General features: G+C 39.2%; 1 protein-coding gene across 1 annotated transcript in view; it reads left to right on the top strand.

Moving 5' to 3' along the window:
• Window positions 1-326: 326 nt before the first annotated feature.
• The window catches only part of BLMH (bleomycin hydrolase), a 45,679-nt gene continuing 18,018 nt past the window's right edge, over window positions 327-27,987 (top strand). Inside the window, exons 1-10 of the mRNA XM_027034603.2 lie at window positions 327-465; window positions 778-975; window positions 5,329-5,438; window positions 6,127-6,268; window positions 7,094-7,182; window positions 8,602-8,694; window positions 24,690-24,845; window positions 25,736-25,894; window positions 26,008-26,075; window positions 27,423-27,540. Coding sequence (XP_026890404.1) covers window positions 453-465; window positions 778-975; window positions 5,329-5,438; window positions 6,127-6,268; window positions 7,094-7,182; window positions 8,602-8,694; window positions 24,690-24,845; window positions 25,736-25,894; window positions 26,008-26,075; window positions 27,423-27,540 — 1,146 coding nt within the window. The 5' untranslated portion in view covers window positions 327-452. The remainder of the gene's footprint in view (window positions 466-777; window positions 976-5,328; window positions 5,439-6,126; window positions 6,269-7,093; window positions 7,183-8,601; window positions 8,695-24,689; window positions 24,846-25,735; window positions 25,895-26,007; window positions 26,076-27,422; window positions 27,541-27,987) is intronic.

Raw genomic sequence — 27,987 nt, forward strand, 5'->3', positions numbered from 1 at the left:
GCTTCCGGGAAGGCTTAATGGGTCCATTCCCCAAGGCCAGAGTATTCGGGCTCCGGATCCAGCACGGAACGGCTGGGGCGCCCCGAGGGCTAGGAAGCGCGAGCCGGACGCGCTAGGGCGCCGGCGCCGCGTGGGTCGACCCCGGGCCGCGCGGAGGTGGGGCGGGGGTGCGAGCTGGATGGAGCTCTTCGGAAGCCCGCCCGGTCGTCCCTCCCCCGGGCGGGGCCTGCCCAGACGGCGCTGACTCAGCAACGCGAGGGGGAGTTTTGTCCCTCCGCGGACCCCGTTTCTCTGGGCTTCAGCCCTCCTCCGCCACCGGGCCGGTTCCCTCTTTCTGGCGTTCGGTGTGTGAGTGGCAGGTCCGGCAGCTGAGGCAGCGAGCCACAGTGTAACCCCGGCGTTCCCCTGAGAACCCCAAAACTACCGTTCCCCAGCCGGGCGGTGTGGCCACCATGAACAACGCGGGTGAGGCGCCGCTCTTTCCCGCCGAGGCCCTGCCGGGGTCCTCTCGGGGGGGTTCAGCTGGGCCCCAGAGGCCCGGCGGCGGAGAGAACCGGGCCTGGGACCGGGGGCGATGGCGGGAATGGAGCGTTCTAGGCGGGCTGGAGCGTTCTTGGAGGGAGACAGCACTTGGAGGAGGTCGCCGGTAAGGGGCCTCTCCGCCGCAAGGGTCACCTCCGGCTGGTCTTCCGAAGTTAGAGCCAAGCTGTGGGAGCTCCGGATCAGCCCTCTTGAGCCCCCTTTTGATACTATCAATACCATTTGGTCTTCCAACAGGACTGAATTCGGAGAAGGTAGCTGCTCTGATTCAGAAACTGAACTCCGACCCTCAGTTCGTACTTGCCCAGAATGTTGGGACCACCCATGACCTGCTGGACATCTGCCTGAAGAGGGCCACTGTACAGGGTGCTCAGCATGTGTTCCAGCACGCTGTGACTCAGGAAGGCAAGCCAGTCACCAACCAAAAGAGCTCAGGTGAGGTCTCAAAACTCCTTGCACACTTTACTTAACCTTCCTGACAGTGCCCCATTTTGAGGTCTTAAGAATGGTACTGAGTAGAAGAAGTTTGCATTGAAAGAACTTGTAAATTTCCAGGGAACAGGCACAGGGAAAGGCAGGTCCAAGAACATTACCTTGTGACTTACTTTGGTCCTCTGTGGCTTGATGGTGTACTTGGCGTTGAGCATTAAAGTGACAAGTCATGTGTTTGAATGTAATTCACTGTATTCTGTCCTGAAGTTATGTGATTGTGGCCCAGTGTCTTGGAGATACATGTTTTTAGTACGAAACAGACCATGCAAAAATGTTCATGCTCTAGAAAACTCTCCAAAATGTTCTTGCCCTGAAGGCCATATACAAATGTATGGAGTGGAAAAGACACACGTAATTGTATCAAAATATCATCAAGCGTTTAAATAGGCCAAAAGTTACAGTTTGAGCAAATGTGCTAATGGGCTTAATTTCCACCAATAGACCAGTTTGTAATACAGAAAAATACTCAGTTCTCCTGCCTTACTGGTCAAGAGCTCTTGTTTTGCTGTCTAGCATGATTGTTTGAAAAGCAGCAATGTGAAAGATTGGTTAACCAGGAATCTAAATAAGGAGGACATTCTTATGGCAGAACTGTACTAAAAGGACTTTTAAAAGTCTATCCATTTAAAAACTAGTCTCAGTCGGGCGTCTGGGGCTCAGTGAGTTAAGCATCTGACTTCGGCTCAGGTCATGATCTCACGGTTCACAAGTTTGAGCCCCGTGTCAGACTGTGCTGATAGCTCAGAGCCTGGAGCCTGCTTTGGATTCTGTGTCTCCCTCTCTCTCTGCCCCTTTGCACTCTGTCTCCCTCTCTCTCAAAAATAAACATTTAAAAAATAAATAAAAAATAAAAACTACTTACAGTGTATTTTGACAGAAAGCAGATCAGTGCTTGGTGAGAGCCAGTTAGAACTCAAAGTGTATGTTTAACATGGATATATTTTCTTGTATGGAAATCATAACTCCGTGATTTTTAGATGTTAAGGCCATGACCTTGCCATAATTAATGTTTTGCCATAGTAAGAAGTGCTTGGGATGCAAGTGATCCAGTTAGTAATGTCATAGTGGTCCTACACAGTTTAGATTGCAGTGACCTCTTAGGGAAAAGCCTGGAAATGTACCTCTGGAATAGATCAAGTCTTTTTTTTTTTTTAATTTTTTTTTCAACGTTTATTTATTTTTGGGACAGAGAGAGACAGAGCATGAACGGGCGAGGGGCAGAGAGAGAGGGAGACACAGAATCGGAAACAGGCTCCAGGCTCTGAGCCATCAGCCCAGAGCCTGACGCGGGGCTCGAACTCACGGACCGCGAGATCGTGACCTGGCTGAAGTCGGACGCTTAACCGACTGCGCCACCCAGGCGCCCCTAGATCAAGTCTTATATTTTGTAGTATCACTTTTATTTACAAGAGTTACAAATAGCATATGAGCTATGTAGTTTTCACATTAACAGTACATACAGGTTTTTTTTACTGGGAAGTAATACAGTATATATGAGAGGGGTGACATACAGACAGACCCAAGGTAAAAATGAGCTAAGTAATTAGTGGTTTTTGAAAAATACTATAGTTGCTTATTTTTTTTCTTTTTTTAAAAAAATGTTTATTAGTGAGAGCATGAGTGAGCAGGGGAGGGACAGAGAGAGAATCCCAGGCAGGCTCTGTGCTGTCAGCACAAACTCAGACTCAGGGCTCAATCTCACAGACTGTGAGATCATTACCTGAGCTAAAATCAAGAGTCAGACACCCAACCAACTGAGCCACCCAGGTGCCCCTATCGTCATTTATTTTTAATTGTTTTTTCTTGTTACAAAGTTATTGTTCTTCAATGTAGAATATTTGCAAAATACCAACAGGTACATATTTTTAAAGTCAGGTCTTTATTCTGTGTGTGTGTATATGTGTGTGTGTGTGTTTAATATAGGTGGATACTTTACATATTGTTAGGTAACCCATCTACCTTTTTCATTTACCAATATAGTGGGAACATGCGTTTATAGCAGTAAAAAGATTACGCCCAGGAGTGCCTGGGTGGTTCAGTCAGTTAACCGTCCATCTCTTTTTTTTTCTTTAATTTTTTTTAATGTTTATTTATTTATGAGAGAGAGAGAGAGAGAAAATGAGTGAGTGGGGGAGGGGCAGAGAGCGAGAAAGACAATCTGAATCTGAAGCAGGTTCCAGCCTCTGAGCTGTCAGCGCAAAGCCCAATGTGGGGCTTGAACTCATTAACCGTGAGATCATGACCTAAACTGAAGTCAGATGCTTAACTGAGCCACCCAGGCACTGCGAGTATCCGTCCAACTCTGGATTTCAGCTCAGGTCATGATGCCAGGGTTGTGGGATTGAGCCCTGCATCCGGCTCTACCCTGCGTATGGAGCCTTCTTAACATTCTGTCTCTCTCCCTCTGCCCCCTCCCCCTCTTGTGTGCACTCACTCGCAAGCTCTCTCTCTCTCTTAAAAAAAAAAAAAAAGTTATGCCAAATAAAGGTCAGGGATTTTTCCCCCTGAATTTTCCTTTAGTAAAGAGAGTTACCTTATATTTGAGGCCTTACAGAGATCCTCATAATGAACACTTGTGGTTAATTTATTTTGAAGTAAAATACAATTTGGTAAGCACTTAACTCTGAAATGGCCTCAATCTGTGTTAGTTTGGGATGCGTGTAGAGATCATTTGATTGAATCAGTTTTTTAAAAATGCGAAAAATTTGAACATAATATATTCCTAGGATGTGACCTCACATGGAAATGTTGGATATCATTGTAAATAGATCTTTTAAAGATCACTTAAATCATTAAGGAAATGGTGACATTGTAAAGTTTGTGATTATCTACTTACTGAACAAATGAGAAATGTGATTATATAATTGATGCTGGCATACGGTTTTCAGGGATAGCATGAAGGATAGATTTAAAACATCGCTGTGACTCAAACATGCTAGATGGAAGAAAGATGAAGTGTTCCATTGAAAGAGTACATCTAATGATGGCAAAAGCACTGATACCAAAATGCAAGTGAAGATATGAATCAATGTGAAAATGACATATGTGAAAGTGGAAGAAACAATGTTTCTACGTCAATTTATTAAATATCTGTATATATTTAAATTACTAAATTAAATATTATAGGTGGACAGTTACTATTTCGTCTATATTTTCCAGTGTCTGTATGATCCAGTTAGCCAAACAACTGTTTCTTTTTTTCCTGAAGATTTTAAGTAATCTCTATACCCGACGTGGGGCTTAAACTCACAACTCTGAGATCAAGAGTTGCATGCTCTACCAACTGAGCCAGTCAGGTGTCCCAACAACCTTTTTTTAATTTGGGAGAATGGGGATTGACTTATGTTAGGGTCACCTTATATTGAAGCATACACTACGTGTTCCAGATTAAAGGGTAGGGACTTTATGCGGCACCCAGGTGGCTCAGTTGGTTGAGCATCTGACTTCGGCCCAGGTCATGATCTCATGGTTCGTGGGTTCGAGCTCCACACTGACAGTGTGTAGCCTGGTAGAGCTTTGGATTCTCTGTCTCATTCTCTCTCTGCCCCCTGCTCACTCGTGTCCACACACACACCCTCTCTCGCACTTGCTCTCTCTTTCTCTCTCACAAAAATAAATAAAACATTAAAAAAAGGTAGGGACTTTTTAAAATTTTTGCCATATATTGCCAATTTGCTTTCAGATATTTTGTGCCTTTTTGGGTCTATATCCAGAGTGTACAATAATGCTGTTTCCCAAATCCTTCTCAATATTGGGCATTATTAATTAAAAAATAATGTATCCCAACTTAACAGGTATCTTATGATAAACTTCAAAAAATGTTTCTTTGCCATTTATATCTTTTTCGGCCATTAAGTTATCTATCTATTCATGATCTCTGCTCACATCTCTCTAGCAGTATTTTCTTTTTCTAATGTGATTTTCTTAGGCGATTTGTATTGGGTTCTTTAAATGATATGTAAAGAGTTTTTTTCATATGTTAAGGACTTTAAGCCTTTGCGTATATATTTCAAATACTAATTCCGACCTTTCTTGTGTGTTTTTTTTTTAAGTTTATTTATTTAAGTAAACTCTACACCCAATGTGGGGTTTGAACTCACAACCCTAAGATCAAGAGTCACATACTCTTCCAACCGAGCCAGCCAGGCGCCCCTTGTTTTAATCTTTCTGTTCTTTCTGATTTAGTTTTAAATTGTCGAAGATCTTGTCATGCATTCAGTTTTAGGAAACAGGGATAGAACAATGTAATCTATGTGAACACTCATTCTAATTTCTTGGTTTGCTTTCTTGTTACAGGGCGATGCTGGATCTTTTCTTGTCTGAATGTTATGAGACTTCCATTCATGAAAAAATTAAATATTGAAGAATTTGAGTTTAGTCAATCTTATCTCTTTTTCTGGGACAAGGTATGGGATTGATCTTGCAAGGCTTTTTTTTTCAGTATCAACGTTGGTAGGGACTATCTCTTCATTTCTTGCTTTTCCAGTTATAGTCTGCCTTCCGTTATAGATGGGACACCATTTATTCTGATTTCCAAAGTATCAAAGGTTGACTCTCTTCAAACACAGAACTGCTTTTGGTTGGTAGGTGGCTACTCTTTGCAATGAAATAATAAGTCTACTGACTCACCCTGATGCTTCCTTGTTTCTTTCTTAGCTTATTTAAAATTTTTTATTTTGTTTTTAATAATTTCCCCTTTGAGCATCTTTATTTAGGTTCTTTGGTCTTTCTACGGCCTAATTTCCCATCCAGGTAATACTTGTTAGAAAAACAGTAAATAAAAATTTCATTTCATTTTTTAATTTTTAAAGTGTATGTTATATAAGCATCCATTAGATGTTTATTGATTAAGACTTTGTTTCAGATTTTGTATCTAAATAGAATAGTGCATTATTTTGGATAAACTATTGAACGTATCTACAGAAATATATGAAGAAACTTTAAATATGAAGCCAGATACTGATACTTAATTACCAACTTTAGTTTAAAAATACCTATTATGGTGTTAGGTCCAAAAATCCTGTTGTGTTGATAATGTCAATAAAAGTATTAGCTCTCTTTTCCTTTAATTTTATTTAACTTCTTTTACTCCAGGTTGAACGTTGTTATTTCTTCTTAAATGCTTTTGTGGACACAGCCCAGAAAAAAGAGCCTGAGGATGGTAGGCTGGTGCAGTATTTGCTTATGAATCCCGCAAATGATGGTGGACAGTGGGATATGCTTGTCAATATTGTTGGTAAGAGCATTTCTCTAATGGAACTGAAAGTCCGTATGATCAAGCAAGGCTCTGTAGTTGGGCGTGGGCCATTTCTTTGGTGGTTATGTACAGAGTAGAATTAGTCTCCCAGAAGGGTATACAGTTAGCTTAAGAACCTTTATCTTACACTCTCACCTATTAAGTACTTTTCTTAAATGAGAGGTAAGGAGGTAGGTACTGTGAAGAGCTGGTTGGAGATGGAATGGTTGTATTAAGTAGAACTGACTTTCTATGAAAAAGTTTATCTCTTGTCCATTGATGTGATCATAAAACTTTGAAACTGCAACTGTTTGAAAGTATTCTCGTTCGGGGCGCCTGGGTGGCTCAGTCGGTTAAGCGTCCGAATTCAGCTCAGGTAATGATCTCGCGGTTCGTGAGTTCGAGCCCCGTGACGGGCTCTGTGCTGACCGCTCGGAGCCTGGAGCCTGTTTCGGATTCAGTGTTTCCCTCTCTCTCTGACCCTCCCCCATTCATGCTCTGTCTCTCTGTGTCTCAAAAATAAATAAACGTTAAAAAAAAAAAATTTAGAAAGTATTCTCGTTCAAAAAGTTGTCTTTTGGGAAAACCTCATCATGCTGAGTGTTTTACAAAGTATAGGTAAAAAGAACAGAATTCAGTCTCAGATATATGGATAAATATGCAGATTTAATGTCCTGTTTATTAATATGAAGTATAAAATTAAGTTTTCTGATTTAGAATGGCAAAATATGGCCTATTCTTTAAAGCAGTGGTTATTTTTGCCAAGGTTTCTAATGCTGGAGTATGCTTTTACCTTACTGAACACCAAAATTTGTTTTCTTTTAGAAAAATATGGTGTTGTCCCTAAGAAGTGCTTCCCTGAATCTTATACAACAGAGGCAACCAGAAGGATGAATGACATTCTGAATCACAAGGTGCAACATATGGAGCAGGGTGGGATTGAATTTAGTGCACATACCTTAAAGCTCTTAACTAATTTTCCAGGGCGATTCCTGGGCATTTCAGTGTACACAGTTTGTGTACAAGGAGCTACTCTGTGTCTGTCAAAGGCAACGTAGCTACATGTTAACTTAAAAATAATTGAGTTTAGAATGTTTTGTTTTATTTATTTTTTTCTTTTTAAAAACCTTCTACTTTTATTTCCATTGATTTAAATGTTATCTCATGGGTACTGAGGAAAGAAAATCCATGCTTAATATGGGCTGTAAGTCCACTGGGTTCTATTGGAGGTGGGCTGGGACAAAAAAGAAGTATTTGTGAGACTTTTCTTAAAGAGTATGTGGAGTTCTGAGGCATCCCCAAATCACATCAGTGTATTTACTCACTAAAGATTTTATGTAGTCATTGAACTGCTTTTTATTGCATGAGTTATCTTAATGAATCATTTTCTTTACATAACCCATTTTCCCAAGGTGGGTTATATATATACATATATACCTACACATACACATACATATACGTTTGAGTAAACTCACAACCCTGAGATCAAGAGTCGCATGCTCTGCTGACCAAGCCAGCGAGGCGCCCCCCCCCCCCCCAAGGATGGTTATAAATCTTACAGGGATGCTACTCTACCAGACATCATTTTTTGACAACTGGGAGTCACAAGAATCTGTTCTCTTGATCTACGAGGCCGAAATTGGATTTGTCACCCCTGGGAGAAAGATGATGTTTTAAAATATAGATGTGTTTCCCCAATATTAGAAGTAGGTTATTTTCCACCCAGGAAACTGAGGATTCTTATCCACAGGCTAAAAGATCCTTAATAGTATATCATTGAATTTCCTTTTAGGGGAGAGCAAGATCCTCTTTAGCACTGATTAGATTTAAGACTCACCTCTGTCTTAGGTACTTTCAAAATTGAAAACAACAAAAATGAAAACTATCGGGTGGTTGGCATAGCCATTGTTATGATAGTTTGGCAGAGAAAGAGAAGTGAATAATCTGTAAAATTCTAAATAAAAATCTACTGAAGTGACTGAGTAGCATAATCATCTTAAGTCTCCTGCTTTTCCTAAGGGTGATAGGTGCTATGGAATCAGATGTGTTCCTCATCCAGGCACATACTGTCACAGAGAGTACCATCAGTTGCATAGCAGGAACGGTTGCACCTAGAATTCTTTGGGAATAATCAATGTTTTTTTTACCCTTTAGGGATAGTGTTTTTGGCTATGTCTTTTAAGTGGACCGGTTGGGGAAAAATATATGTGTTATGAACTTTGCTCTGGGGCTTGGCCGATTTACACTTTAAAAGAACTAGCAGTGATCTGCTAGGCTCATTCACAGTTGAAGTTGGGTAACGATTTGGAGTACTGAATAAGTTTCTGTCATAGATGAGGGAATTCTGTATACGACTACGGAACCTGGTACACAGTGGAGCAACCAAAGGAGAAATCTCAGCCACACAGGATGTCATGATGGAGGAGGTAAAAACAATTATTTGGATTTTTTGTACCATTCTAAAGAGCTCTCAGAATATTTCCATCTGTTAAACTGATGAGAAAGCATAACCGTTGCAGTAAATGTAGAATTGAATTGAAAATTGCTTATTTTATGGCTGAAAAAACTGAGGTGTAAACTTTGCATTTTAATATGAGACTTGCACTTATATCTTCTAATTCTCAATTTAATATTCTTTATAATTCATTCTTTTACTCATTTCATAAGGCACTAGGGATACAAAAATAGAGAAGACATAGTCTGTACAAAAAGCTCAATCTGTTAGAAAAAGAAACACATGAATAGTTATGGTAAATCTTATGCTAGAGGTGTGTAAAAAAGGATTTGGTGGTCCTAAATGAGGGAGTGACTAATTCAGTGAGCAGAAGGTTTCATGGGGAAAATACTTGAACCAGCTCTTGAAAGAGCTGTAGGAATTTACTGGATGGATAATTGGGAAGACCATTCCAGACAAAGAGAATTGCATGTACAGTGGCATGAACAGAAGTAGAATCTTCAAAGAGTAGCATAGCTGAAACATAACCTTTTGTGAGTGTGATTGGTAGTAAATTAAGCTAGAAAGGCAGAGCTATGAGGGATCTTAGGTAGATGCCAGGCTTTTGGCTTTACTTTGTAAGAGTAAAGATGGGAAACTCTTGATGCCTATATCAGTTAAAATAATGTATGTGTAAACGTTTTAGTAAACTTAAAAAGCATGAAACGAATATTAGGTGGTAATACTGTCAAGAGAGTTAATCTTTACTACTTAATGTTAATCTTTAATTACCTAATGCAGCTGAATATGTGTAAAAGTATGAATTACTTTTGAGAAAAGAACAAACATTACTAGGAATCACTCAACTAATAGTCTCTTCAAAACTTTATGTAGAATTAAAATGGCCTTATTTTTTCACAGCCATGGATAAAATTAATACTTCACTTGTGGTTGTTTTTTGAATTTTATTTATTTGTTTGTTTGTTTGTTTATTTTTTAATTTTATGTTAGAGAGTGAGAGCACGAGCTGGGGAGAAGGGCAGAGGGGGAGAGAGACATTCCCAAGCAGTCTCCACACTCGATGTGGAGCCTGACGCGGGGGGCTCCATCCCACAACCCTGGGATCGCAACCCAAGCCAAAATCAAGACATTCAACTGACGTAGCCACCCAGGCACCCCTCCTTTGAATTTTAGAGAGGCGGAAAAGTATAGTTGAGAGTATGGTCTCTGGAGTCAGATTGTCTGAGTTCTAATCTTTTCATTATTTAACAGATGTGTGACCTGGAACAGGTTCCTTTAGCTCTCAAATCTGTTCAGGTGTAAAATGTCTAACCCAATGCTTAACATAGTAACCTGTCTTAGGTTCAGTTTGGGATTCAAAATGTATTCCTCATTGGATTTTTGTGGGGATCAAATAAGGAATTAAATACAAGAATGCAAGGTATAGTGCCTGGCACACAGTGGTTGTCCAGTAAGTGTTAGTTCTCTTCCCTTCCAGCTTAGAATGATCTCTCTTGTTGAGGCCATATTTCCTGCATAATTTGCTTTCCATTTATGATCATAGTAAAATGGTGGGGTATAGTAAGAATGAAAATTCTGTAAATAGTTATGGAAAAGAGCCCAGATAATATTTCTTATAGATCATAAGCAACCTATCGGCTTTTGTTGTTTGTATTAATGATTTTCTAAATAATGTATCTAAGATTCATGTCATGACCCTGAGATGGCTGATAAGAATTAGGGCAGATATATTTCACATATCTTTCTTTCCCTGCTCCTACCTCAGAAAATGAGTAAAATACCACCTTACTGAGTCCTGAGTGTGGATGTTTTATAAGATTATTTACCTCATGATTCTACGTAAACTGTTGACTATAGAATTCTCTGTAGTAGGTCTTTAGATTTTTACAATCCCCCAACCCCCTTTTTATTGATCCTGACTCTTTGGTAATGAAGAGTCTAGCTATGATTTTAAAACCACAAATTAGTACCTATGATTTGCCTAGCCTTGTAGGCACATCAAAATAATGACTTAATCAACAACCATGAAGCTCAGATAGCTTTGAATAAAATGTTTTTATGCTAAATGCATTATTTAGAGAAGTGCAGGTTGCTTGTTGTGATGACAGACAAGACAGACCCATTTTGGAAACGTAGTCACCTTCATTGCAATGTTTTCTTGGTGTGTCTACTCATTCTTTTAGCCTCCAGATATCCTAAGGATTATTAACGTACTCTTCACCAAAATTCTGTTTAAAATAAAACATAAAACAAAGACTAGAAACAGTATTTATCAATGCCATGAAAAGAGACAGGAAGCCATTATGATTCACCTAAGAAATTCTATAGCAGTGGCTCTCAGCTCTTAAAAACAGAATATAGGTTGGGGTGCCTGGGTGGCTAAGTTGTTTGAGCGTCCGACTTCGGCTCAGGTGTTGATCTCACGGTCTGTGAGTTCGAGCCCCGCGTTGGGCTCTGTGCTGACAGCTCGGAGCCTGGAGCCTGCTTCGGATTCTGTGTTTCCCTCTCTCTCTCTCTCTCTCTCTCTCTCTGCCCCTCCCACACTCATGCTCTGTCTCTCTCTGTCTCAGAAATAAATAAACATTAAAAAAAAATTTTTTTTTAAGAAAAAAATAGAATATAGGCCTGGGCTTGCTCCAGACGTGCAAGAGATCAGTTTCCCTGAGACTGGAGCCTAATTATCTACATTTTTATTTTTTTATTTTAAAGACTACTTTGAATAAAAACGTTTTTTATTAGTCTTTTACTATTTTATTATTATTTTGAGAGAGAGAGTGTTAGTGGAGGAGAGGGAAGAGAGAGAGGTGGGGGTAGAGAGAATCTTAAGCAGGCTCCATGTTCAGTGTGGAGCCCAACATGGGGCTCTATCCCACGACCCTGGGATCATGACCTGAGCCAAAATCAAGAGTCAGAATTTCAACTCACAGAGCTACCCAGGTGCCCCAAAAAGTATTTTTTTAAATCAGAAATATAAAAAGGTGTACAGTGAAAAGTCTTCTTCCCATTCTGTTCTCCGTCCTTTTAGTTCCCACACACCTCCCAACCAGTTTTATTAGTTTCTGTTATTATATTAGCTGTCAGTTATCCTTCCTGACTGAGATCTTTTTTTTTTTTTTACAATCCAATCTGAATTTATATTATTTTCCTCCTCCTTGTAGAGATGTTAGTATATTACTCATATTGTTCTACACAGTTGTTTGTTTTTTTTTAAGAACGTCTTGGTAATCTTTCTATATTGATACATAAAGAGTTTCTGCATTTTAAAAAGTATTTGCATAGAATTCTATTGAATAGATGTACCATAATTAATTTATTTGGTCCTTAGTAACGGACGCTCTGATTTTTCAAGCTTCTATTAAAAATACAATACATGATCTTGTGCTTACATAATTTTGCATATATGCATGTATACTTGTAGATTATATTTCTAGAAGTAGAATTTTTTTGTTTTGTTTTTAAAGTTTATTTATCTGAGAAAGAAAAAGAGAGCAAGCGCAGGAGAGGCAGAGAGAGAGAATCCCAAGCAGGCTCCGCACTTCAATGGAGCCTGATGTGGGGCTTGAACCCATGAACTGAGATCCATGACCTGAGCCGAAGTCAGATGCTTAACAAACTGAGTCACCCAGGTGTCCCTAGAATTTTTTTTAAAGATAACTTTACACCCAATGTGTGCTTGAACTCATGACCCTGAGATCAAGAGTTGTATGCTCTACCAACTGAGCCAGCCAGGTGCCCCAAGAATAAGTTTTGAGTCAGAAAAAATACACATTTGTTTGTAATTTGAATATGCCAAATTATCCTCTTTGGGATTATACCAGTTTATACTCTCATCAGCAATATCTGATAGAACTTATTTCCCTTTAGTTAGATCAAGGCAATATATCTATCAATTGAATACTTACCACTCTGATAGGTAAATAGTTGATAGGTAAACAATCTGATAGGTAAAAGGAGTTTTAATTTATATTTATCTCATTGTAGTTTTAATTTATATTTTCTTACTCTGAATGGAGCTAAGCATCATTTCTGTGAACTGTCAATTCATATCTTTAACTTGTTTTCTTCTCTGTCTTTTGTCAATTTCTAGATACTCCTTACATGTTATAGAAATTAGCCCTTTTTGATATGAATTATAATTTTTTTCCTAGTTGTTTATGTATGATATGCTTTTTGTTATGCAGAATTTTTTACTTGTATATAATCAAATTTGAAAGCTTTTACGTTTTTAATTAGAAAGGCTTTTCTTGGGGTGCCTGGGTGGCTCAGTCGGTTAAGCGTCCAATTTCAGCTCAGGTCATGATCTCATGATTCACAGGTTTGGGCTCCTTGTCAGGCTCTGTGCTGACATCTCAGAGCCTGGAACCTGCTTCATGGATTCTGTCTCCCTCTCTCTCTGCCCCTCCCCTGCTTGTACTCTGTCTCCCTTTCTCTCAAAAATAAATAAAACATTTTAAAAAAAGGCTTTTCTCAGTCTAATTATAAAAGAATTCTTCCATTTTTCTTCTAATATTTATGGGGTTTTGATTTTTGTATTTGAATCTCTAATCCATTTAGAACTTATCCTGGTGTGGGGTATGAGGTATGGATCTAACTTTTTTTCCCCACGTTTTTCCTGAAAATACCCCTTAATTTGAGATGCTTTATCGTTCTAAAGCCTCTGGACTTTAAGTTCTGTTCTATTAGTCTGTTTATTCATTTGCTAATAACTCTGTGTTTTAGTTACTGAAGCTTCTTAATAGTGTTGTAATATTTGCGAAGCTAGTTCCATCTCATTCTTATTGTTCTCTGGCTAATTTTGATTTGGCATCTAATTAAGGCATCTGTACTTTAAATTTTTTTTTTAATGTTTATTTTTGACAAAGAGAGAGAGCATGAGCTGGGGGAGGGGCATAGAGAGAGGGAGAGACAGAATCGGAAGCAGGCTCCAGGCTCTGAGTTGTCAGCACAGAGCCTGATGTGGGGCTGGAACTCACAGACTGTGAGACCATGACCTGAGCTGAAGTCAGACACTCAACTAACTGAGCCACCCAGGCGCCCCTAGGCATCTGTACTTTTAAAAGCTTCTGGTTAAGATCCACTGCTGCAAAGAAATAACATTTTCTAGTATGGCCTTCTCTTCTGGGTTCTGGAAGAGAAAAGGGAATTATTCTTTTGATGGCCTTGGAGGACATCTCTGACACTGAATAAGGGACTAACCTCACATTAGTTCTTAAAGGTTCTTAAAGGAAACAGATAATGTTCACATACTATGTGTCCCTTTTTACTAAATAGACATAATCAGGAAAACCAATAAGTACTTAAACCAAAGACTCTGGGGCACCTGGGTGGCTCAGTCAGTTAAGCGTCCAACTTGGGCTCAGGTCATGATCTTACAGTTTGTGAGTTCAAGCCCCATGTCAGGATCTGCACTGACAGCATCATGCCTACTTTGGATTCTGTCTCCCTCTGTCTCTGCCCCTTCTCTGCTCACAGTCTCTCTCTCCCTCTCTCTCTCAAAAATAAATAAACATTAAAAAAAAATAAAAATAAAGACTCTCTTTAATAGTTAAAATTCTCAAGTAATATTAACTAAATATGTAAATTCAGGCAGTCTCTTTTAAGTATTCTGAGCTGAAAGTCAGTTGACTATATTTCTTTAGAGGTGATAATTTCACATCTCCAAACAATATAAAATCCTTAGTTAAAATGGAGATTAACTGTGTATCATGTTTGCTTACAACCCTAAATACATTTTTACAACCTTATCTATCATGAAAATCAAATATAATGACTTATTCCTTAGCTTTGTGAACTGTCATCATTTAAATATCTTTATTGGATCTCAAGTCACATTTCTCTTTTTAGCCCAATGAGGATCAGAATTATTTTGAAAATAAACCTACATTTCTTCTATCTTAGTTAGTGGATATTATAAAAAGAAGGACAGAAGCCCGGGAACATGCTTTCTTCTTTTTAAAGTAGATCAAAAACTTTTAGTCCTCCTCTTCACTTGAAAGAATGTTCGAAATTGCTTGCTGAGTCAGACTTCGATCCATCTGGTTCAAGGTTCTATTTTTCTTTCTTTCTTTCTTTCTTTCTTTCTTTCTTTCTTTCTTTCTTTCTTTCTTTCTTTCTTTCTTTCTTTCTAATTAATTGATTTAGAGAGAGACAAAGGCAGCATGAATGGGAGAGGGGCAGAGAGAGAGAGACAGGGAGAATCCCAAGCAGGCTCCACACTCTCAGCACAGAGCCTGACATGGGTCTCATACTCAGGGAACCATGAGATCATGGTGTGAGCTGAAACCAAGAGTCGGATGCTTAACCACCTGAGCCACCCAGACGCCCCAAGTTTCTCTTTCTGATAGTAGCACCCAGGAGGCATACTGTGTGAAGCATTCTGGAGCTACACAGCATTCAGTCAAATATTTCTCAGTGCCTGGTATGTGGAGGGAGTTACAGATAATACATGTTAAGTGGCTTACGTTTAGTAGGGGAATAAAATAAATTACAAAGCAAAGCAAACTAAATGTCTTAAGAGGTATGCAAACATATCTAACTCCAAAGATAGAATTGCTGTGTCTTATTTGGGAGATCAAGAAAGGTTTCCTGGAGAAAGTTGCATTTGAGATGTGGTTTGAATGAAGTGAGTTTGGAGTGAAAAGCATTCTAGACATGCTCAAGGCAGATTTGTTGGGTGATGAGTGGGGTAGTACCTAGAGTCATAGGGAGGAGCTAGAATGGTATGTCTCAAAAACTAGTCTGAAGTCTATCTGCGTTAGAAGCATCAGCAGCTTGGGGGCCTCTGGGTGACTCGGTTGAGCTTCTGACCCTTGATTTCAGCTCATGGTTTGTGATGTCCAGCCTCCTGTTGGGCTCCCCACTGACAACACGGAGCCTGCTTCGGATTCTGTCCCTTTCTCTCTGCCTCTCCCCTGCTTGTGTGTGTGCATACACTCACTCTCAAATATAAATAAATAAACTTTCAATGTATAAAATTTTTTTTTAGGAAGACAAGAAAGACTCATCAAAAGCTTGTCAAAAAATACAAATTTCTGGGTCCCACTGCAAATATACTGAATCTGAATCTCTAGGGCTGGCCCCTATAATCTGCATTAAATTAATGATATGAGGTATATTGAAGTTTGAAGCTAGAATAAGTGGAAAGTTAGAATTAGACCTAACATTGTAAGAGTTTTGAATATTAGGATGAGAGTTCATTTTAATTTAGCAGGAAATGAGAAGTTAGGAAGATTTTTGAGATGTAATTAAAATACAACTGCACTTTAGGAGATTAATTTAGTTAGGTGAAGCTGGAGGGAGGAGAGTTAGGAAGATCAATTATGAAGCTGTAGCAGTTCAGGGTGTAGTAACTTGGTCTGAACAAGAATAGTGACAATAGAAATGGAAAAGAGGGGAGAAATTGAGAGAGATCTTAGAGGAAAAATCTGTATGACTTGGCAGCTTATCTGCCAACTATCCATTGTAAAAATTATGTTAAGGAAATGAATAAAGATAAGAAGCAGAATCAGGTCTATAAATACAGACAACAAACTGATGATTGCCAGAGGGAGGGGGTTGGTGGGACAGGCAAATTGGGTGAAGGGGAGTGGGAGGTACAGGCGTCCAGTTATGGAATGTATAAGTCACGGGAATAAAAAGTACAGTTAGGGAGTGTAGTCAGTGATACTGTAATAGCGTTGTGTGGTGACAGAGGGTAGCTACACTTGCAGTGAGCATAGCATAACATACAGAGGTATTGGATCACTGTGTTGTACACATGAAACTAATGTAACATTGTGTTATGGTTACAATTATATTCAAATAAAATTTTTAAAAAAATGATAAGATTAGGGGCGCCTGGGTGGCTCAGTTGGTTAAGCATCTGACTTTGGCTCAGGTCATGACCTTGCGGTTCATGAGTTTCAGCCCCGCATCAGGCTCTGTGCTGACAACTCCAAGCCTGGACCCTACTTCAGATTCTGTCTCCGTCTCTCTTTGCCCCTCCCCCGCTTGCACTCTGTCTCTGTCTCTCAGGAATAAATAAACATTTAAAAAAAAATACAAATAAAAAAGTAATAAGGTTTTAAGCCTGGTAGCTGGGTGAATGCTGCTGTGGTTCATATAAGTCAGAGAAATTATTTTCAGAGACCACTGTGAGGAAGAGAAACATTGGCTTTAAAGTGCCTAGTCTCAAGGCACTGTCCAGTTGGAAATGGGTTTCAAGCACATGGGAGCAATTCTGGAACTCAAGAAGGAGAATAATCTAGAAAAGTGATAGTGATGATAGTACAAATGGCTGAAGCCTTGGGGATGATTGAAATCCTTGAAGGAGAATAGAAGGTGTGAGCGCGCTACAAAGACACGCACAAGATGTGTCTACAATATCAAGCTTTATTCAATCATAAATCAACGTTAAAATAACTGTAAAGCAGGTTCAGGATTCCAAATTCAGTGACATTTCTCCGCATTTAACTTGGCTTCATACGTGACACAGAAAACAAAGCAGAATACAAAGTCATACATTAAACAAGATACAACAAGGTAAGAAGTTAACAAATGCAAAGCCAGTCCATGGGCGCATAGTTGAGATGAAGTTCTGAGCATGTGCTGCTTGTTATGTTCAAGCAGTGGAGAATCTGTTATGTTCAGAGATCAGTCAGGCAGAGCCTTCAGTGGCACTGCCTTTTTGATGTGGTGAGATGTGAAAAGGTCAGCATCTGGAGGGTCTGACAGTTTGCTGGAAAAATCTTCCTTTTTAGAGTTTAATCAGCCGTGGGCCTTTGCAGGCTTCCTCTGATTCTGCTGCCTATCAGTTCTGGGTGTCATCAGAAACCAGTGCTGGTTTTGGCAATATCTGGTCTTAGCTGCAACCCCCTTGACTCCTTATGACACTGCTTGACATAAGTCCCTGCTTGACATGAGTGACTCAATCTAGCTATCTACATGGGGATAGAATAGATGTGAATAGAGAATTCTGGAAGATACCTATTTCTATAAAAGTGCATGCCAGAACTATGTTGTGATGTAGGCACCAATCATCAGGGTCAGATGTTGCAGACAGGTCAGAGAATATGAGGACTGAGAAAAGGCTGCTGATTTCCTGAACAGGTGTATAGAATAGTGTTAGTAGAAAGGAGAAGGGAAGGAGCTAGATGGAGAGGAGTCAGACCATGGCAAGAAAAGGAAGGTAGTTTCAAGAAGCTTGGCAATGAAGAGAAGGAGAAAAATTGATACTCATTAATTCCACAAGTATTTATGGAGTACCTACAAATATTAAGCATTTCTAGGCACTAGGAGTACAGTGATGACCAAGACAGATAGGGTCCCTGCTCTAATGGACTTTACATACTAGTGGAGGAAGACAGACAATACACAAATAAATGAACAAGAAACTATCTAATGTGATATGTACTTGGAAGAACATATAATATGGTGATTAATGAGGTGGTCAGGGAAAGCCTTTCTGAGGTCAAATTTGAGCTGAGCCAAGAGTAACAGGAAGACCAACCATGCAGAGAAGTGGACACAGAGCATACCAGGCAGAGAAGACAGTACGTGCAAAAGCCCTGAGATGGGAGAAAGCTTGGTACTTTTGAGGAACAAAGGAAAGCAATGCGGCTTGAGCTGGGCAAAGGTAGGAATGGTTGTGGAATGGGTCTTGTAGAGATGAATTGAGAACTGGCTTATATATGGCCATGGTGGTAATTTTGCATTTTATTGTGAGGTAACATTTCAATTAAAAAAAAAATCCCTCTGTTGGAGCGCCTGGGTGACTCAGTTGCTTGAGCGTCCGACTTCGGCTCAGGTCATGATCTCACAGCTCATGAGTTCAAGCCCTGTGTTGGGCTCTGTGCTGACAGCTTGGAGGCTGGAGCCTGCTTCAGATTCTGTGTCTCCCTCTCTCTCTGCCCCTCCCCTGCTCATGCTCTGTCTCTCACTGTCTCAAAAATAAATAAACATTCAAAAAAGAATAAAAAAAAAAAATCCTTCTGAGTGCTTTGAGAATGGATTGTAAAACCATTAGGAGGCTATTGTGGTCATGTAAATGAGAGGTTATAGTGATTTGGACCAGGTTGGTGACACTGAAGCTGAAGAGAAATAAATACATTTTGGAATATATTTCAGAAGTGAAGCTGTCAGGACTTGCTCATGTGGAGGACAATGAAAAAGGAAGAATCAGGTGATGTCACGGTACCTTGAAGCAGAGGGTTGCAGATTTGAGCAACGGTCTTTTAGCAGTTAGGGCAGTGTGAAGGAACCAGCATGTCAAAAAGGATAGCAAATGCAAATGAGAAAAATAATAAATAATAATTGAATAAGGGTTTGAAGGAGGGAAAGAATAAATATGCTTTCAAACTGTAATGTACTTATGAATCCACTGGAGATCTTATTAAAATGCAGATTGATTCAGGTCTGGATGCAGCTGGAGAGTCTGCATTTCTAACTATTTCTTTGATTCAAACACTGCTCTAGAAGTAACCTCAAAATCATCATTTGACTATTAGTTATCAGCTCTCTGTATGAGCTCATTTCCTTTAACATCACAGAAAAGGCACATACCTTTTAAGGGTACTTTTTTTTTTTTTTTTAATGTTTATTATTTTTGAGATAGACTGACAGAGAGCAAGCATGGGGAGGGGTAGAGAGCAAGAGGGAGACACAAAATCTGAACCAGGCTCCAGGCTCTGAGCTGTCAGCACAGAGCCCGACTTGGGGCTCAAACTCACGAACTGTGAGATCATGACCTGAACCGAAGTTAGACGCTTAACCAACTGAGCCACCCAGGCGCCCCTCAGGGTACTTTTTAATGTCTTTCTCTGCCTGAAAACATATTCAGTGCCTCCAGAAAGTATCTCCTCTGTCCGCTCTTGCAGGCACAGGTGAGTGTTTTTGATTTTCTTTTTAACAGATTGTTGCCCTTCTTTCATTCCCCACTAGAAAGCAGTAGAGAGCTGTCTTCTTGGCATTATCAGCAGTCCCCAAGGCCCTGCTCCTTCCCTCTTATAAATAGCTTATTTACCCTCCACACTGAACTTTCTTCAAAGTTCAGTGACCCCTATTTTCAGTGAACCCTTTTGTGTCCTTGTGGCCATTCTACTCTGTGATCAATAGGTCATTTTACCTTTGAGCCTAATTCCTCAATCAGTAAGTTGGAGTAGATCATCTCTTAAGGGCACTGTAGCTTTGCATTTTTTATAGCAGTAAGCAACTAATATTTCTATAGTTCATTAGACTTTATTGTCCACTCTCCCAGCAACCTAGTGTTGTAAAAACAAATGAAGATTCTGTCACTTCTATAGTGGTTCTAGACACCAAAATCTTTTAGCTTTACCAGTTTTCTCCATTTAGTGTAGTTAGGTTGATATCTTTGAACTACCTTCCATTCTAACCCTTCGAATTACCATGGTTTCCTCCATCCTGTGTCTGCCTGTAGCCGGCTTTAAACTCTTGCCCTGGTAAGTGTTCATGGCTGATTGTCAACTATTCCATCCTCCCTTCCTCCTCTCACTTGATGTCTGTCTCCCATTGAGCCAGGGCTATGGGAATTGATTCAGTCCCACATCATTTGTCTTTAAAGTGAGATCCACACATTCCCTGTTCCATGTTGCATGCCTCATGCTTTCTTTGTCCTTTTTTCTTTTTTCCATTCCCTTTACTGATTTTATCATTCGCCATGTAGACTTCAGCAGATCATTGAAAATGAACAGATCTCTCTGGAGAAATTTTTCTAGAGACCCATTATAATGGATCTTTTTTTTTATAAAATTAGACTTAAGAGGCAAAACCCTTTATAATTTACATTCTTCCTACTTGTAGACAATATAATAAGAAACATAGGCAATAGTACAAAATGGATATAAACTGGAAATAGGACGTGGGCCATTCTGACACCAGTCGAAGCTTTTCTGATGGATTATAGGTTGGTACACATATCCGCATTTTGAGGTTAGTTTAAATTTTTTTTTATGTTTATTTCTGAGACAGAGACAGAGTATGAGTGGGGGAGGGGCAGAGAGAGAGGGAGACACAGAATCTGAAGCAGGCTCCAGGCTCTGAGCTGTCAGCACAGAGCCCGACGCGGGGCTCGAGCTTACAAACCGTGAGATCACGACCTGAGCCGAAGTTGGTCGCTCAACTGACTGAGCCACCCAGGCACCCCTTGAGGTTAGTTTAAGCTCCCTGTTTATTTATTGGCCTCTGTGCCCACTGTGGGGCTTGAACTCGTGAGATCAAGTGTTGCATGCTCTGCTGACTGAGCCAGCCAGGCACTCCATAAACTCCCAATAATTTTAATTAGCCAAGGATATAAAATCATAGAAGCCAGCTGGCCACAAGAGGCAGGTATAGATGCAGCATGTCTCAGCATAGCTTCCCTTTGCTCCCCAAAGTATGCAAGGGAAGGATCTCGGTGAATCCTTCACTGAGATGAATTTTTGGCATACCATTGCCCTCTTATATTTGGCTCATGTCACAATTTTAAGACAACACTCTCTGGTGATCTCTATTTAAGGAATAATTACAAACAGTGGATTCCTCTGGGGTTTGTTGTTGTTTAGTTTTTAAACTATATTCAGAGTCAGCAGGGTCACCTTATTATTAGTTTGGGAAGTTAGAGAAAAAGCACTTTCAGTTCCCATGTGTCATTGAGACCCATATTTCTCTGCCTTCAGTATTTTAGTGTTTTAGAGAGCCCATATTCCCTGAATCCACTCCCTTGGCTCTCTTTAACACCTTTTTATCGGGTTGGTTCTTATACTAAGTTTAGTCTAAAATCACATTCACAAATTATTTATTCAGTAGGTATTTCTTTAACACCTATCCCTGGTACTATCTAGGCATTGGGATGTAGCAGTGAACAACACAGACGGGAATCTTTGCCTTCATATAGTTTACTTTCTTTTTAAAAAAATTTTTTTTTCATGTTTATTTATTCTTGAGAGAGAGAGACAGAATGTGAGCGGGGGAGAGGCAGAGAGACAGAGAGGGAGACACAGAATCTGAAGCAGGCTCTAGGCTCCAAGCTGTCAGCACAGAGCTGGAAATGGGGCTAGAACTCCCGAATCGCGAGATCGTGACCTGAGCCGAAGTCAGACGCTTAACCGACTGAGCCTCCCAGGCGCCCCTAGTTTACTTTCTAATAGAGATGAATAAAATATATAAAAAGTATAGTATGTTAGAAGGTTAGTGCTATGGAAGAAAATAAAGGAAAGATAGCAAGTGCTGGGATGGGGAGTGGATAATTTCAATTGAAGTCACAAATATATTTTCCTAAATGGATAATTATGGTTTTTCATATGTACTTATAATCTGAGGTATATGGTTATAGTCTTACTTTATTCAATTGTGTATAATGACTTGTGTTCGATGACTAGCATTTTTCTTTTGTCCTGAATGCCAAGTGCGTCTTGTGAGAAGCAGGTGACATTCCCAGGTTGACCACCAGAGAGCAGACTTGGCTATCTAAAGCTCTCTGTCAGTCGTACCTTTGAGAACAGGGAATGTTATTTCAGAACAGCAGAGCCTCTTATCAAGAAGATACAGTGTCAGAGACTCTGGAGATTATACTTTGGAAATATTTTTTTTAAGTTAGAGCTTGTGTAACTATTGTTAGTTTGCTTGGAGCCAACTATTCTTTCCAAAGTATTACAAACTGACTTGGAAGTGTTACAAACTGGCTTGGATAATTTATAATCACGGTAAACAAATAATATAAAACAAAACAAAGCAACATGTCTCAAATTGTAAGAGAGTAGATAAACTATAATATGTTTACACAATGGACTACTATACAGCAATAAAGAACAAATTAGTAATACCCACAGCACAGCCAGTGAATCTCACAGGCATTATGTCAACAAAAGAATCAGACACAAAAGAAAATATGCTATATGATTCCATTTATATGAAGTTAAAGAACAGGCAAAATTAATCAATGGTTATATAAGTCAAAATGGTACTTATCGTGGGGGAGGTGTGGGTTATTGATTGCCAAGGGACCGGGGAACTTCTGGAGCCCCGAAAATGTTCTGTATATTGATATAAATGGTAGTTACATTGGTATGTGTGTATATAAAAAGTTGAATAGAGCTGTATATTTCAGATTAGTGTACTTTATATACTTACTGAATGTATGTTATGTCTCAATAAAAAAAGTGAGAATAGTAAATAAGGTCATGGAATTTAGATTTGTTGTGGGAGGTAATAGGGAAGCATTATGAAATCTTCAACAGGGAAATGACTTGAAGAAACTAATGTTTCTAAAATTACTCATCCTCTAATGATGTGGAGAATAGAACAGTGTTCAGATCAGCTATTATATCTAGATCAGATATAGTGCTACATGCTATGCTGTAGGAAAGACCAAATATCCATGACCTGGTCCTTACCCTTAAGAAGTTTATGGTCTTTTGAGGAGACAAATTATATGAAACCGAGAAAGTTACAGTGTTAAATACTTGATTCGTGGTGGTATGGAAACAGCACTGAAATCAGATCTGAATGCAAATCCTAATTCTGCCATTTATTAGTTTTCTGTTAGTTTTCCCTTGAAGTTTTCCCTTATTAGTTTTCCCTTGAGTATTGGTTTCTCTATTTGTAAAATGGAAATAACATACTACTTTTGTTTAGAAGATTTAGAGATGTGGTATTCAAAGACTATAGTACAGCATGACATTCAGTAAATGTTCCCTTTTCTTTTAATTTTTTTTCAACGTTTATTTATTTTTGAGACAGAGAGAGACAGAGCATGAACAGGGGAGGGGCAGAGACAGAGGGAGACACAGAATCCGAAACAGGCTGCAGGCTCTGAGCGGTCAGCACAGAGCCTGACACGGGGCTCAAACTCACGGACCGTGAGATCATGACCTGAGCCGAAGTCCCGAAGTCGGACGCTTAACTGACCAAGCCACCAGGCGCCCCTGAAATGTTCCTTTTTCTTAAACCCTGTACCCATAGAGCTTTTTTTAAAAAAAAAAAAAAAAAACAACAATGTATGACCTTAGTTCAGACCATGGTTCTGGCATTTATTGGCTATGTGACCTTAAGTAGATCTTAATTTCTTCGAGTCTCAATCTCTTGGGGGAAAAAAAAGAGAGAGGGGAAATTATACCTTGAGAGAGTGTTATGAGAATTAACAAAGCCTAGCAGATACCTAGTATCTAGCATAAAATAGGCACATTCAATAAATATTCATTTCTCTGGAATGTAATGGAGTATACAAACGTGTGGTACAAATAATGCAGGTAATAACTGATGAAATTGGATCAGGGTGGTAACTGTGGGGTAGAGATTATGTTATATTTTTAAAAAGATATAGCAAATTTGATAGAGCAGACCTTATACAAGATATTTCTTTATGCTTCTATTTTTGTCTTTTTGTAAGATGAAAATAATGCAAAATATATCCTTGGATTATAATGATAACTTGAAAGGTGTGACATCATTAGAAAATAGGGTCTCGTGACCCCAAAAATGGTACCTTCCACTAGAACGTACCATTATTTTTGTTCTAATAATACTTTTAATAGGCATTATCATCCAAGCTCCAACTGAAAAGTTAATGCCTTTTCTGTTAGTGGAGATCCCTGTCATAATCAATGGAAAACCTAGATGCCTAAAGGGAAGGAAATCCATTTATAAAATACATCATTATTTGTCACTTAAAATATAATCACCAGAGTAGCAACCCAGATCTTATTGGGTATCAGTGGTGAGCGGTTTCTTGGCTAAAGAAGTATAATTTGCAGGGAAAATCCTAAGCACTAACTATTAACATTTCAGAATTGTATTGTTCAGAGTGTTTATGAACTCACAAGTTGAATGATCTCAAGTCCTAGACATCAGCCTTCAAATTTTTGGAAGTACTAGATTTCCTGTGAAACTTCTGGCTTGAATAAGCTGCTGATTTCTTGTGTTTCCCAAGCTTGAAGAAAATGATGAGGTAACACTTTTCCCTAGCAATTGCTCATTTGTCCTCCTTTCTTCCAGATATTCCGAGTGGTGTGCATTTGTTTGGGTAATCCACCAGAGACATTTACCTGGGAGTATCGAGACAAAGATAAAAATTATCAGAAGATTGGCCCCATAACACCGTTGGAGTTTTACAGGGAACATGTCAAGCCACTCTTCAATATGGAAAATAAGGTTGGAGACAGGCACTGGCAGCCACTGGCTGTTTACTTTCAGATACCTGTTGACTACAGGGAAGGGCATAAGATTCTTGGGTTAACATGCGATCATCAAACAAGACACTAAACACACTTTTTTCCCCCTTCCTCTGACATATTTTATGTACTTAATTATAAAGTTGATCATCTCAGGATCTGTCACCTTTCCTCAGTGCTCCTCTTCAGAGACTTTTCTAACTTTGGGCCAGCAGTCAGTTTAACTCGCACATGCTTCCATGATTTGGGCCCAGAATCAATCTCAAGTGCAAGACCATAAAAGGAGATTAGGTGTTTCTCACTGTGGGTTCAGAGCACCTCTGTACTGTGGGCTCATTAGGAACCCTCTTGTGGAAGGGAGCACTGTCCTCTCCTAGTTTTTTCTGCTCTCTTCATGTCTTCTCCACCAATTTAGCAAGATGACCAGAGAATCTTACTTTGTTGGTATCTTGACCCTCTTATAAGCAAATGACATTATCAGTGGAATCCCAGCTTGGTTGCTATATTGCCAGGAGTTGAGCTTGTCTTGTAACTTGAGAGCAAGGATCTTATAGAGATGTCATCTCTATCTTGCCTTGATACTCCGTGCATACAGTTCTTCAGAATTAGTTTTGGGGCAATTCTTGCCAGTAGGAAAAACAAGTAGATGTAGCTCCCAAAGGGTGTCCCCAACTGGATTCTGTAAGAATCTCTCTCACATGACTCACTTTTTGTTTCTTTGTTATTTAACACAGGTATTTGTAATGTTTTTTTCTTGTAGGCAGAGGTGATGAGTTTGATGCCCACATATGAACTTAGAGGAGAGGTGTGTGTGTCTTGTTTCACATTCCTGGTTTTATGTTCTAATCAACGTGGTATTGATCTCAATAGATTTGTTTAGTGAATGACCCTCGGCCCCAGCACAAGTACAACAGAGTTTACACAGTGGACTACTTAAGCAATATGGTTGGCGGGAGAAAAACTCTATATAACAACCAGCCCATTGACTTCTTGAAGAAGATGGTTGCTGCCTCCATCAAAGATGGAGAGGTTGGTGTTGTTTCTGTGTCTTCCACATTGGGGTTAAAACCTCTGCTTGTTTGGTGTATTAGGAAAATAGGATTTATGTTGACTTTCTTTTTTTCCTCTTTCTCCATTTCTAGGCTGTGTGGTTCGGCTGCGATGTTGGAAAACACTTCAGTGGCAAGCTGGGCCTCAGTGACATGAATGTGTGAGTACAAGAAATTTAAAATAAAAAATCCTTTGTGGGTTGTTGCTATTGGAGTGTACTCTTGGTATGAAATGACTCAGCTGAGGTTCACCCAAAGATTAAGGGTCAAGGGTGGATCTCTCTCTTTCCATCTTGTAGAGTTTGAGGACTCATAGCAGAACCTCCACGTACATACATGCTCTAACCTGGGAAGTCAAGATCATACTTCATACTAAGTTGAAATTGTTGCATGTTCCTGAAAAGCCATCCTATATGAGAAAAGCATTTTTAAAAATAGTTGCTCTGTAAGTCTGCTCAGTGCATTTAAGATGTAATGAAAGGTTTTTTAGATTTCTTATTCACTATTTCATCCTTAACTACTTCTCTTTGATGCCTTATGTATTTTGTCTTTATGACAACTAGGACTAATTTCCATGTATGCTTTAAAGCATTTTCCTGGTTGTTTATGACAGTGAAGATTCATTTGCTAACTAAATCATACAAAATTCCTTGACTATTATAAAATACACCCCTTTATGCTTTCTTATTGTTACTTATAAAAAGTTGAGAAATTAGCTGACAGTTAACAACAGAGGAAAGAAATCTGCTAAAAGAGAGAATTCATGTTTTTTTTTTTAACTTTGACAATATTCTTCAATATTTTTGACATTGTTTATTTAAATTTCACCGTCAACAGTGATCTAAATGAATTCAGAAACTGAATGAATTCAGCTCAGAAGAGATCTTTTTTATTTTTTTAAGTTACTTCATAAGTTTGTTTTTTTGTTTCTTCTTGGTGGGGAGGGGCTCCTGGGTGGCTCAGTCAGTTGAGCATCTGACTTATGCTCAGGTTCATGATCTCCTGGTTTGTGGGTTTGAGCCCCGCATCTGGCTCTCTGCTGTCAGCGCTGAGCCCACTTCGGATCCTCTGACTCCCTCTCTCTCTGCCCCTCCCCTGCTCGCACTCTCTCAAAAATAAACAAACACTTAAAAAAAAAAAAAAAGGCATTTTTACAGTTTTTCTTGCCAAAATGACCATTACAAACTCATCTTGTCAGCTTTTTGATATGGGGAATGTTTATATCAACATATTGAAGTAATATGTTTAATTACTTCATATTTTAATATCAACATATTGAAGTAATATGTTTAATTACTTCATATTTTTCTCAGTACTCTTGTGACACATAGAGAATGGAATCCCATCGAGAGACTAAATTCTGCATGTGTATTCTCTGAAATGCTACAGCCCATATTTATTTGGAACTGTTGAGCCCCTTCAGTTTCTTCTATATTCCTTTAAATCCCGAAGCCGGTTTTCCCCCTTGATTGTACTGTCTTTATTCTGTACTACCATTCTTTTTACAGCTATGATCATGAGTTAGTGTTTGGTGTCTCCTTGAAGAACATGAATAAAGCTGAGAGGTTGACTTTTGGTGAGTCACTTATGACCCACGCCATGACCTTCACTGCTGTCTCAGAGAAGGTATGACCCTCTGCATGCCTACTGCAGTGTTTGCACAGATGGACCTACATTCTCCTGTAGACTGTTATCCAAGAGAGCTTCATTCATGTGATTTCTGTTAAAAGTTAACTTCCAAGTAAAACATTGTACTCGCGTCACTTGGGGTTTGGCTGCCTGCTCAGAGGTAATAAAAATAGGAACTTTCCATGAGGAGCAGAATTTGGGTCAAGAGAGTAGGGAAGGAACAGCTTTTTTGTGACTTTGGAAGTTCTTGGTGTGAAGAGAAATCAGCAAGAGAACCTGGAGGAGAAGATAACTTCTATTTATAAGGAATTAACTTACAAATAAAATAACTTCTATTTATAAGGAATTAAATTATGTTCATATCTTGATGACTTATGTTTTTAGACTTACCTTCTTTTCATTTGTCATTCAGATTCTTCTGCAGTAAAATTTCAGGAACAGTAA

Source organism: Acinonyx jubatus, chromosome E1, assembly GCF_027475565.1.
Source record: "Acinonyx jubatus isolate Ajub_Pintada_27869175 chromosome E1, VMU_Ajub_asm_v1.0, whole genome shotgun sequence".
Lineage (NCBI taxonomy): Eukaryota > Metazoa > Chordata > Mammalia > Carnivora > Felidae > Acinonyx > Acinonyx jubatus.